The sequence below is a fragment of the Ursus maritimus genome, unplaced genomic scaffold, assembly GCF_017311325.1.
Source record: "Ursus maritimus isolate PB19 unplaced genomic scaffold, ASM1731132v1 scaffold_21, whole genome shotgun sequence".
Lineage (NCBI taxonomy): Eukaryota > Metazoa > Chordata > Mammalia > Carnivora > Ursidae > Ursus > Ursus maritimus.
Genome location: NW_024424564.1, coordinates 19,063,039 through 19,076,579, shown reverse-complemented (window position 1 = coordinate 19,076,579; position 13,541 = coordinate 19,063,039). Strand labels below are relative to the sequence as shown.

The window sequence follows — 13,541 nt, the reverse complement described above, 5'->3', positions numbered from 1 at the left end:
TGCTGAAACAACACTGTAATTGTGTTACTTCCTTGTTTAAATACCTTGAATGGTTCCTGGCTCCTCTTTAACTATTAAATAAAGTCTAAACTCCTTAGCCTGATATTGATGGCCCTCTCTGAACGAATTCCGAATGACTTTTCCAGTCTTGTTTTTGGTGACGACTCTACATGTCCCTGCGGTTTCAGCATGCGTCACATCTTACATTGTTACCGTTTCTACGCATTGTTATCTCTTCTATTAGATTATAAGGATGGTAATTTATGCTGCGTGGTGCGCCACCACCGGCCGTTCATCCATGTCATCCGCACTTGCGGACGGCCTGCTCACTGTAAGCCGTGCCGTGTGTAGTCTAGAGAAGGAAAGAATGGGTCAGACTAGGAGGCTGTCTTCTACGAACTTAAAGTCCAGGAAGAAATATAAGATATGAGCATAATACTACCACTTGGTAGAAGATAAACATATTAAAGGAATAATAGAGGTGTTTAGTAAGAGCATTACAGGAATGCTAACATTTTAATTAGGCCTTCATCCTTTAGGATGTGGAGGCTTTAGATATGCAGAGATGGGAGTAATGGCATTTCAAATGTGGGAACACCATGGACTAAGGCATAAAGGCAGGAAATGTGGGCATGTATCCGCGGAACAGTGAATAGTTCAATTGAGAGAAGTTGGAAAGGTAGGTTGGGGCTATACTACAGAGGGTCTTGGATGACAAATGAGGGGAATTACTAAAGGTACCTGAGCAGAGACTTGTGTGTTCAGAGCAGGGCTTCAGGAAGAATCATCTGGAAAATGTGTATATGATCGGACTGGCCAACAGTGGAGAATTATTGTGGGAAGACCTCTAGGAGGCTCTAATGACTGTAATATGGATGAAGATCCAATAGAGCAGTGGCAGTGGGGATGGAAAGGGAGAGGGAACAGAGAATGGGGTAATCGGACTTAATAACAAGTCGGACAATGGGGGAAAATGTGGTAAGAGTCAAAGATGCCGCTCAAGTTGTAAGTTTCAGGATAGAGGAGTATATACATGTGTGTGTATCTGTTCTGAGGCGGGAAAGGTGAAGGTAGTTTGATATATGTAATTTCAATTGCAAATAGCATATATAGGTGTACGGATCTGAAAGAGTGCTTCAAAAATGGAATTCATGGTTGTTTTAATTTCCATTTCCCTAATGACTAAAAGTGTTGAACATCTTTACATGAATTTGTTAGTCACGTGTGTCTTCTTTCATTGACTTTGTGTTCAAATCTTTTGCTCATTTTTGTATTGGTTTGAAAGAGGCTTTTTCTTTTCCAAATATATTTTGGAAGCATCTCCTTTATTAAATAATACATGTATTATGGATGTTGTCTCCCAGGTTGTGACTTGCCTTTTTATTAATGGTCCATTTCAAAAAGCAAAAAATCATTATTTTGGAAGAAGTTGAATTTATCAACTTGTCTTTTATAGTTAATGCTTTTGGGTGTCCTTTTAAGAAAACCTTTGCCGGGTAGAGGAAGTAGGGAGATACTGGCCAAAGGGCAGAAACTTCCAGGATACGGAGCAATTGCAACTCTCCTACATCACTGGTGAGACGTTAATAATACCACCACTGTAGAAAAGACAGTTTGACGCTGTTAGAGCTGAAGCCTACTTAATGTAAAATAGCAAAATCCGATCTCTACTGATTAGGCCCTGGAAGGCAGCCAAGTAAATTGCGTTAGAGCCCCACCAGCAACTGTGGAGAAGAAAGGTAGGTGGATGCCAGCAGCTGTAGAAAGGGGGCGTGACAGGGCATAGTTCCAGTTAGTGTGGGCAGAAGACGGCTGGCAAGGCCATTTTGAGGCACCACAAATGATCTCCACAGTGGTGGCGTTACTGGCACCAAGAGTATGTGAAAAACTAAACTGCAGTGTTTTGTGTAGCCGATAAGGTGAGACCAAGAAATTCACCCAAGCAAACCTTACAAAAGTACCCATTGCTGGGGAGGGTGCTGAAACACATCACTTGCAGTTGTCTTTGAACTCTCCACGAAAGCCCAAGAAACTTGGCTGTGTCGTGTAGCAACAGTCGTAAGAAAGGAGTTCATCTTGTTTCCCGGGCATTCCAATATAACCTATTATTTTTAAAACTAAAAAATGAAAACAAGTCCCAGATCTCCACTTGAATAAAAATGCTTGGGGGGAGAACCATTTACCCTGAGGACCAGCTTGGCAGCTGCTTGTATCTTGTGCTGAATGGGACAGGGCTGCCACCAGGCCAAAGAAGAAAACAAATGGGGAACATTTTTGTTCAGCGCAGGCAAAAGGGATAGAAAACAGGAAATGACAAAGTTAGAGAAAGGAACAAGAGAGAAAAATAAAAAGAGAGGGTGAAAGAGAAAAGGTGGGTATGTAGTGCTGTGTGGCTGAGGGTAAAGCGAAACGGCTCTGTAGGCAAGCCCATCTTTAGTCCAGGGTAATGGTCCATGTTGCCTCTGATTAGGGCTATTACTCCTTTCCAGTAAGACCCCTTTGGAAGTCCCTCCCTCCTTTCTTCTTTTCTAAATGGGGTATAATTGACATAGAACGTTAGTATTAGGTGTACGACGTAATGACTTGATATTTGTATAGCAAAATGATGGCCACTATGAAGTCTGGTTAATACCCATCCCTACACATAGTTACTACTGTTTTCCTTGTGATGAACACTTCTAAAATCTTTCTTAGCAACTTTCAAATATACGATATAGTATTGACTGTAGTCACTGCTGTATGTTATAGCCCCAGGACTTACTAATCCTATAACTGGAAGTTTGTACCTTTTGACCCTCTGCCTCCAATTTCACCCATCCCCCCAACTCCCTGCTCCTGGCAGCCACCAGTCTGCCTTCTGCATCTATGAGTGGAGGCCCTTTACTTGAGAATATGATTATCTAGGGTCTTTTGAGCTAAAGGAGAATCATTCTACCTACTGTGAACCAAGTTTCGTGCTGGGGTTGGAGACAGAAAGATGAAAAGACAGTGTTCTGGTCTAGGGTAGACTGGTTGGTATTAAGAGAAAAAACACAGATAAGTAAAACAAAGTACGAATTATAAAATGTAAAGACTTATTACAGAAGGTGAATTGCTGGTTGACAGATGTGAAGGAGACAGGAAGATCTTTAAAACGGAGTGGAGTTCTGAAGGATAGCTGGTCATAGTCCAGTTGGACAAGCAGTGGCAAGCAAGACAAGACTGGCAGAGGAGAGAATTTGTACCAAGATCGGGAAGCGTGGAACATGATGGATAATACATTCAGTAACTCTAAGCATGTCTATCCTGATGAAGCCCACTGTGTGAGGGTGAAGAGTTGGACATGAGGTTTGATAGGTCCAACATACGTGTGAGCCATATCAAATCATCTCATAAAAAGCTACTGATATCTTGCTAAGATATTTTAATTTAGAGATCCCCTGGCAGAAGAATTTGGAGTCTTATAATGCCACTGTGACCTAGACACAAGTTAGAATTATGTGCTTTGAGTTCCTTAGCATGTCCTATACAGCCTAGTACATGGCAGGTACAACATGTGTATGCATTGGAAGTTTGAACTTGGAGTATTTTTATGTGTGTGTGTGTGTGTATATATATATATATATATATAATTTTAAGATTTTATTTGTCAGAGAGACGGTGCACACGCAGGGGAAGTGGCAGGCAGAGGAAGAAGCAGATTCCCCACAGAGCAGGGAGCCCAATGCAGGACTCGATCCCAGGACCCTGGGATCATGACCTTAGCTGAAGGCAGATGCTTAACCGACTGAGCCACCCAGACATCCCAGTACTTTATGTATTAATACCACACTGCTCACACCTTCCAGAGGTTATGTACTATTATTATCCTTATTTTATGGAGAGGTTAAATGATTTGCCTAAGATCACATACCAGTACTGACAGAACCACAATTTTGAACCCAGACAGACCCACTCCAAAACTCACACTGGGGCCTTGCCTCATAGCACACAATGCTGTCTCAACTTGGGTTAGTTACTAATATTGGGTCAGAGTCTTTGAGTGATTTACGTAGCATCCTGGACTAAGTATTAACACTTGAGGGCTACTGAAGTGAACCAAAGAATTTAGGGAGTAATATTTACATGATTACAACAATGTTCGTAATTGTAATGGTTTACTGATTTTATAGAATTGGATCCAAATCCTTCTGAAAAGGAAATTATTACCATAAAATTTACTTTACGGCAATGAGCAATATAATTCCGTCAGTTAAGGTTTACTCACGAGATCCTGGATCTTTTCTAAGTTTCTACGGACAGGTCCACATTACTTTCAGTAAATGGCATATTTACTAAGGCAAATACGTTTCTACTGATACTCTACTGCTGACACCCTCCCCCCCGGCCTACTTTTCTTTTTAACTTCTACGTGTACAAACAGCTCGATAAAGAAAAAAAAGAGAGAGGGTTTAAGTGGATTTGAAATTCTGTCATGACAGCTGTTTCATTCAAAGTGTTTGATGAGGAAAGCTTTAAACGGGCCAATAGCTTCTTAATTTTTATTTTAAACTTCTCTAAGTTCACTTAAAAGGCAGGCTGGGGAGGCACGTGGGATCAGAAGATACCAAGTTTAAATCCTTTATTATAGTATTCTCCTACATGAAAATCAGAACAAAAAAAATAAAGTCAAGTGCTAAAAATATAATAGTACATCATATATTTTCCTGCTGGTTTCTGCTTTTTAAATTCTTTGTCCGATTTAATAGAAACTGGCACAAACCTGTCAATGATGCCAGAAAAGATCTACAGAGTCGCTAAGAGTGAGGAGAAAGCCATGGTCTCTCAGCTTCTCTCTTTCTGCTGTTTTCTTTATACATTTGCATTTGCAATCAGGCTTCCTCTTGTGAAAATGTAACCTGTATTTTGACATGCAACTGGTATGTGGTAAGGAGTAGACATTTTAAAGCTATTTTAAAATATATATTTGTAAAGTATTTCAACAAGGTAATTCCTGAGTTATTTTTAATGTATGTCCAAAATATCCACTCCCTTTATTTGTCCTCGGGTGTATTTATTTAATGTCTTTGAAATGCTAATAGAATATAGCTAAATAAGGTTGAGAAACTTAGCTGAGATCTTAAGTCATTTGGTGGCTTTATGTGCTCACTTTTACTCTGTATTACCCACGCTTTGGCAATTTATAAAATCCCCCAACACTAGTTCATTTGAAAGGCATGAATTTCGTGGGGGAATTTTCTGCATAATAGGCTTCCAAGAGGGAAACACAATTCAAGGACACATTTAAACAACTTTCCTGAAGTATCAGTAGCATATGCTTTTGTTATGTTTCCACATCGAATATAGGCTGTTGATGGAATCATTTTGCAGACTTGTTCTTTAAAATCTGTATTACACACAATGTCCCAATTTATAACAAATAGTTTATAATATTCCTCTTACTCTCCAAGTATAAGTAATAATACATATCTATATATAATTTTTACAAATCAAGAAAATGTGGGAAGTATAATAAAAAGAAATAAAACAGTTGATAATGAAAATATCTACATTTCAGTATAAAAATCTTCAGGCATAATGATACTGGAAGGCACAATGAAATAATTAAATGCTTGGAACTGCAAAAAGGGATTTTGGATTTAGAGAAATAAGACAAGATTTTTAAAATCAGGAGAAAATAAAAGGTCAGAGATTGGGTGAACATTACAATAAAAGCTAGAATGTTCAGTTTATATTAGAACCATGCAAAAATACAGTGTAGCTGTGTTTATATGTCAAATAGTTCTAGGCTTAGATAATGATAAACAGGGTTTTCTTCTGAATGCATGTCTTATGGAGATTTTGAAAATCGTGCAGAACGTGGGAATATTTTTCATTGTGTGAAACTGTCTCACACATTACAAGATTTGTAGGCTCCTAGGTCCATGATCTTTAAATGCCAGTTGCCATTCCTCTTACCCATTTTTTAGCACAGTAAAAATGGCCCAGTGAATGTTCAGAATATCCTGCCGGAGGCAGTACCAACTCTACTAAGAACCAAACTGACTTCACACTAAAGGATTCAGTTTTTACAAATGGTAGCTCTTAAATATTTCTCTGTCCGTATTCACATACACACGCAGGTATTTCCTACACTTTGAACCAGAATTAAACAGATGATGAAACAAACTAAGATTTAACGAAAAGTGTTTGAATGTAAGCACAGATTACTACATTGTGCTGTGATGAATTGCAACGCTTATCTCTAAGTGTCCTTGTCCCAAATGGATTCCTTCAGCATCGCATTGATGAAGTCACTCAGTATTACAAAGGACTTGCTTTGCTCTGAAAATAACACTCACCAGTATTGTAACATTTTTTCCGTAGAGATATTTCAATTTACTAGAAGCTAACAATGAATAATAACACTTAACATTTTAGCCAATGCTTTTCTGAAGTTGAGGAAGAACTGAGTCAACAGATGATCCTTGAAGCTGAGTCATATACGGAGCTCATCGATACAATGAAACAAGATCATTAGTACTTAGGTAGTAATGAGTTGTTAACATGGCAATCTGAGTGCGTCAAATAAAAGAAATGCAGAAGCATAAAGTGAACAAGTATCCATTTTAAATCCAGATAATACAGTGAGAAACTCTGAATTAGTATTAAATTGGTGTCCCAAGTATTCAGTCCTTTAAAACCTATCAAAGGACAAATGTCAAGCAATGGCTCTGAACAGACACATGAGACCCTAATAATTTCAAGTCTTAGTGGTGACAAGGAATGGTGGAGTTGATTTGCAGCCTCGGTGATATTCTGTTAAAGCAAATTCATAAATTGCAAGATTTTTCCTGATGCTTTTGTACCTACAGCCTGCACCCTGTGTGGCTTCTTTGGACAAATTGTTTACCTGACTAAGCCTGAGCTTTCTTATGTATAAAATGAGGATAATCGTTCTCACTTAGGAGAGTTTTTAGAGGGCAGAATGGAGGTTGAGTTTACAGAATGCACAGTGCATACTTCCACATTAAGTCCTCGACAAAGATTGGCGATCACTACAATAATTACAGTTATTCACATGCCATGGCTTCCTGTCTGTTCCTAAGGATTCTCTTCATTTGATCTTGAAATGGTCTACTGGCATTAACACTATGCTCATGACATTAACATAAAGCAATGACAGGATCCATGACAATGACATTCGGTCCATTCTGCAGTCAGATGAGGGAAAACAGAGTTACTGGACTGCATTTTTCATCACTGATTGGCTTGTACCGTACTTAACCACCTACATACCACCACTCAGTGTTGACTTTTCACCGGTGTTGCTGGGAGGGATAACAAGACTTTCCTGACTGCTTTTCCAGGCAACTGCTTTCTTTCCAACTGTGTTCCTCACAGCCAGGCGTCTTTGTTGCTGCGGATGGGAAAGTATCTTGGGAGGGTAAGGAAGACACTTTGAACTCACAACAGAAGCTTGATTTGCTTTATCCACATTATAAATTTAGGCTTCTGTAATATTTCATTTGAACAAAGGGATCCTTGCCTAAAATGGTTTGAAAACCATGAGTGCCTAGATCAGTTTCTTCAAGCATGGCACAAAGAGTGTTTGGTATAATGTTTGGTATGATAATGTTTGTAACAGGATAATATCTGTACAGTTTCTTCCATGGTGTCAGGCACTTTCAAAGTATGGGAAATACAAATATGTGGAAGAAATGGTTCCTGTCTCTGAGGCATTTACATTTCAGTAAGGAAGATAAGCCCCAAACAAAACTGAATTATCAAGATAAAGATTTTCATGAAGGGCTTGGGAAGGTTGGAGGAAGACTCAAATAATTCTGCCTTGGGAAATGAGGGAACTTCTCATCCACGTGATAACATCTGAACTGGTTCTTGGCTGATAAAAGAATGTGCCCGTGGTAATGGCAGAAGGGAGTCCGGGAAGAGAGAAAAGCACGAGAGAAAACACTGGAATGTGAGTGCTGGCTGAATTAATAGGACTGAAATGAATTGCAGGTATAGGAATGGAGGTGAAATAGGTCTGGGAGACAAGGAGGATAGATCTCTCATTTGAAAGACTAGGTGAATGAGACCACCCAGGGAGAGCATGTTGGAAAAAAACAGAAAATGGAACAGGGTTAAAAATGTAATCCTGGGGGGTGCCTGGGTGGCTCAGTCGTTAAGCGTCTGCCTTGGGCTCAGGGCGCGATCCCGGCATTCTGGGATCGAGCCCCACATCAGGCTCCTCTGCTTGGAGCCTGCTTCTTCCTCTCCCACTCCCCCTGCCTGTGTTCCCTCTCTCTCTGGCTCTCTCTCTCTCTCTGTCAAATAAATAAATAAAATCTTTTTTAAAAAAATGTAATCCTGGATCCTCTACCACTTGAGGGGAGGAAAGACCATGAAAGAGGAGGGCCAGTCAATGAAAGAGTGTAGGGGTTGGCGGAGAAGGAAGAGGAGAAAAAGCAGAGTCCTAGACATCAAGTTTCAGGTGATGGTGGCTGATAGCGATAATGATACAGAAATATCTGACTGAGTGAAGGCGGGTCATAGTCTTTATACCTGTGCATCAAGAAGCACCTGGTGACTCCAGTGAAAACAACTTTAAGGGCACGTGCAGGATGGAAATCAGAGTGGAAGGAGTCGAGTCGTTAATGGGAATTGAAGAAATGGATATCAGGATTAAGGTTATACTTTTCAATAAATTTTGGGGTAGAAATGAAGAAGATACAACGGTAGCTTGAAAGAGAGGTAAAGTAAGGAGAAGAAAATTTTAGTGCAGGAAAGAAGAAAATGGAACATTTGCTGAGCACTTACTGTGTGTTGAATTTTTGCTAGGCACTTTCAGATAGGAGAACCTTGAGCATGAGAGTGGGCCAAAAGGAATGAAGAAGTGAGAAAGTGAAATTATAGGAGTTATTAAAAAAAAAGAAGGAAAATTGAAGGTGATATAGGGAAAGGAAACACCATGAGGGAATTCACCTTTGCTAGATCAGGCATCATTGGAATGGGTTTAGAGAATGCAATGTGCATATACTGGGCTGGAAAGTTTTTGGTATTTTTGTAATATGGGTTTCTGTCTGACCTGAATAGAGGGCTTTTCTAAAATGGAAATAGATTTGTTAAAATAACAGCTTGAGTCTAATACTAACATTTATAGAGTGCTTACTCCGCCAGACACTCTGTGAAACACTTTATATGCGTTGCTCCCTTTACCCAACAGCCCTACGGTGGAGATATTATTTTTGTTCCTATTTTATACAGTAAGAAACTGATACACAGAAAGATTCATATTCCCAGGTCACAGAGCTAGTACGCGGTAGAGCTTAGATTTGAACCCATGAGCTTGTGTTTTTAACCTCTCTGTTAAACTGTCTGTCCAGTAGTGTTTCTGCACAGATTACACAATTACCCTTAGTCCACTCTCATTCTGGACAAAGGGACAGGTTCTGGCTGTTTGGTTTTCTGCTGTGCTCAAGGAAAGGTGCACTCTACCTCAAGAAGCTCTTGACTATCAAAACCTTAATCACAGCTATTCGGACGACACGAGTTCACGCTTTACAAACCCACCGTAGCCCTAGTCATATTAAAAATCAAAGTTGCAAAATAAAGGAATGTTCTGAAAAACCTTGTCTGCTTCATTTAGATAACAGTGTGCAGAATGAATTGAAAGATAAAAATGCTCAGCGTTTACCATTGCCTTTTCTTTCTTTTTTTAAGCCCCATGGTGTTATGGATGATATCATCAGGCAATTTGGTGTGAATATGTCCCATGCTGGACTGTGCCGATTACCCAGCTAATGACATGCACAGTCCTTGCCATTGTGACACAGCTCTTCTCGCAAGTGGGAATTTCAAGTGACGGACTAAAGCTGTTTGCTATCAATTTCGCAAAAAAAAAACCACATCTGCCAGATAGCCAAGATTTAGTTCGGAGACCGAAATCAATTAATATTCTAATTTGTTACCTGTCATTAGGGTCACACCATATTATGCCAAGTCAAAAGTGATAACCCTTATATAACATAGGCTCCTAAAGGAATTTGATTTGGGAGATAGGTTTTATTTTTGTTTAGTGTTGCTCCCTGCGCATAAATCCCATTAGAAATTTCAATTACACAGCAAAAATTATGATGGATTAAAACGAAACGGTAAAATATGCGGTTAGATATGTTTAATAAAACTACATGGCTGTGTTTATGATAAGTTTTTCTACCTCTAATTTACTGTACTATTTTAAGATTTGGCTAGTGGACTTGTTTCTTTCTATTACATCAAGGAGAGATCTAGCAACATGGTTTTTTATGGGTGTTGCCCAGATCCCCTGGCATTCTATTACTTTAGGTTGCTGATCAAAAGCAAATCTCATGCCCAGTGTGTAAGAATGGGACGAGGGAGTGGAACAATGGCTTGGGAGGAAATGAGATTAGCCAAGGGAAAGAAAGGAATGAAGGGAGCATTTCCTAGTTTCTATTTTCCAGCTGACTGTTTTCTTGCTGCTGAACAGAGAGGGAAATACGTAGTACATGATAGTTTTCTCTAAGTGCAAAAGGCTAAAAGATGGAGGTGTCACTATAAGGATGGAAACAACTTGCTTTTTTCAGTGCGAATGACACAGTCAAGCACTGAAATGATGCTTAATGTTAAAAATTTAAGATTTTTAATATGCTTTAATTTTTCAGCATCTTAAGGCCTCGAAGTCGTAGAGGGTGGTTCAGGATATAAGTTAAATGGACATTCATTCAGTGTTCATTCAGTAAGTAGCTATGGAGTGCCTCCTGTGTACCAGGCACCACCTGGGATATAACTGTGCAAAGAACAGACTCAACTCCTTGCCCTCGGAGGGCTTCCATTATTTTGGAGGGAGCCAGAGCAATTTAAAAACAAATAATAAGGAGCTCCATCTGCAGTGCTATGCAAAATAATATGGTGAGAAATAGCGCAAGGGTGAGGAAGTCCTTAACTAAGCAGATGACATTAGGGCCAAGCCTAAAGGAGAAGAGAGAATGAGTTATGTGGATACATGGGGAACATTCAGTCCCATAGTTAGTAACATTGCCATGCCATTCACGTTGTTTACTCTTCTAGAAAAGGAGATGGTGGTGGTGAAGATGAAGCAGAACATGAATTTTATTTGGTGGTCTTCATTTCTTTCTCTGCTAACTCATTTCTCTTAGGTAATCATGTTGATAAAATATTCAAGTGAGTGTTTGCCCCCTTGACATATGCATTTTGGTTTGTGACTTGTAATTACAACCTCGAAGTTTTGTCTATAGTACTGGGATCATTCATCAGCTCTGTAGCAGAGCAGGAAAGAGACCTTGGGTTTCCCATCCTAGGGCTCCATCTATTGGTCCCTCTCTACCTCCTCTAGATGGTGGATCTTCCTGCTGAGAATGATAATTACTGGCAACTATGCTGAGAGTGTCTCTCAGATGAATTTGTTAAAAGTAGATCAACAAATTGTTAGTCACTAATGGACAAGAAATTGATTCCGTGTATTTTTTTTCTGCTTCGTTTCTCAATGTCCTTATAGAATAATTTTCTTATAAATTGATAAATCTCTCATTTGGATTACTACAACATCCTGCTTTTATCTTCTGCCCTTGCCTTTCTAGAGCCCATTTTCAACACAGTTGCTAGGGTGGTATTTTAAAAAACCTGAGTCACATCATGGGACACCTCTGCTCAAAACTCTCCAAAGCATTTTATTTCACTCACAGTAAAATCCAAGTTCCTTAGAATAAAGCCCAGGGCCTCCCATGATATGGCCTGCACTACAGTCTGAATTCACCTCCCGCCACCCTCCATCTCATTCCTTCTATGTAAGGCTCACTGGGCTCCTTGCTGTTCCAAGCAGATTTTTGCCCAAGGGGCTTTGTCTGAAATTCCCAGGTTTTAAAACTTCCTCCTCCACTTCCTCCAGGGTTCCTTACAAAAGAAACCAGCCCTGGTCATCCTAAAAAACAATGTTTTACCCTCTATGCCCTTCCATATTCCATTTACTCTTTTTTAGTATCTCTTTTTTAAAAATTATTTTTATTTAAATTCAATTAATTAACACATAATGTGTTGTTGGTTTCCGAGGTACAGGTCTGTGATTCATCAGACTTATATAATACTCAGTGCTCATTACATCATGTGCCCTCCTTAATGTCCATCACCGGGTTACCCCATCCCCCTACCTCCTCTCCTCCAGTAACCCTCAGTTTGTTTCCTATGATTAAGAGGTTTGTCTACCTCTCTGATTTCATCGTCTTTAGTTTCTCTTATATCATTTCTTACCACGTGACTTACTGTATATATTTGCATCTTTATTGATTTATTACTTCCTTTTTCACTAGAATATAAGCCCTGTGAGGGCTAAAACGTATTTTTCCTGCATCTGAAAAATTCTCTAGTTCATCATAAGTATTCAAATCTGAATAAACAGAGCAAACTATGGTTTCAGATTGAAATGCCAGTGACAGAACCTAGAGCTGCACTCATACACATATGCTTAGGTACAGCTGACGGGTTGTTTTCCTGATGAGGACAATGAAAAATTTAAAAACTGTGCAGAAGATTTTGAAATATTAATAAATGGAAGGAAATCAAACTTGCAAGTTCAGGAAAGTACATTTTAACTATTGCTTAGGAATAATCTTTACAATGGAATAATTTCATAAATACGAATTTAAAATATATGTGGCACAACCCATAAACATGAATATTCTAGAGAAAAACAAACACTGAAAAAAAAAAAACTTACCTGCGTTAAACAGATACAATTTTTTTAAATAAACTGGGCTTCGACGTATAAAGTATATTTAAAGATTTAAAAAATCCCATTTCTAATATTCCATTTTATTATTGGCATGCTACAATGCCAATAATAAAAAAAAAACCAAATGCACATTTATAGTATGTTGAGAGAATTTCTGCTTTTTTCCCCCCAGTGGATAAGGTCATTTTCAAGCATTTCTTTTTACCCTACCATCCAACCATATGTAGGAGTACTCACATGGAATTTTATGCAACTCATTCATAAACTTCTCCTTCAGCTTAGAAAAGCCATCTTCCTTTCCTTCTCCAGAACTGGCTGGCTCTGTGGCATTATGTGGTAGAATAGTTGCGACAGTAGTGACTGGCGGGGCGGCCAGCGCCTCATGATGACTCTCGCTCACCATTTTAGGTTCAGGAGAATCTAAGAGGGGAGGAAAGCAAAACAAATAAATAAAAGAACAATTCCAAATGGCTTAACTGATCCCACATCAAAGGTGCACGAGAGATGAAACACATTAGAGGGTGCCCCTGCTCACTGGGTATATAGTCTATCATTAGCATATTACTTTATGTCGGCTCATAAAGTATTTATGGAACCACCGTGGAGAGTCTTTCCCAGAAGGTAAGGGCAGGCGTACTTACTGAAAACACTCTCCTAACAATAATATGGGAGCTGTCAAATCTATTAGTTGTTTATACTGCCAATATTTACTGTGCAGATTTAACTTCTAACCCATATACTACAGAACTGTGGATGAGACAGTTGCTGAAAACATACATGCTCTATGCTGTCAACATTTGTGTTTTATAAGAGG

At 39.1% G+C, this 13,541-nt stretch overlaps 1 protein-coding gene across 2 annotated transcripts in view; it reads right to left on the bottom strand.

Annotated features, from left to right (window-relative positions):
* Positions 1-13,130, bottom strand: part of SYT1 (synaptotagmin 1) — a 201,943-nt gene extending 188,813 nt beyond the window's left edge. For both annotated transcript variants that reach the window (XM_008710351.1, XM_008710352.1), the window contains exon 1: positions 12,965-13,130. In XM_008710351.1, the coding sequence (XP_008708573.1) occupies positions 12,965-13,130 (166 nt within the window). The remainder of the gene's footprint in view (positions 1-12,964) is intronic.
* Positions 13,131-13,541: the final 411 nt, after the last annotated feature.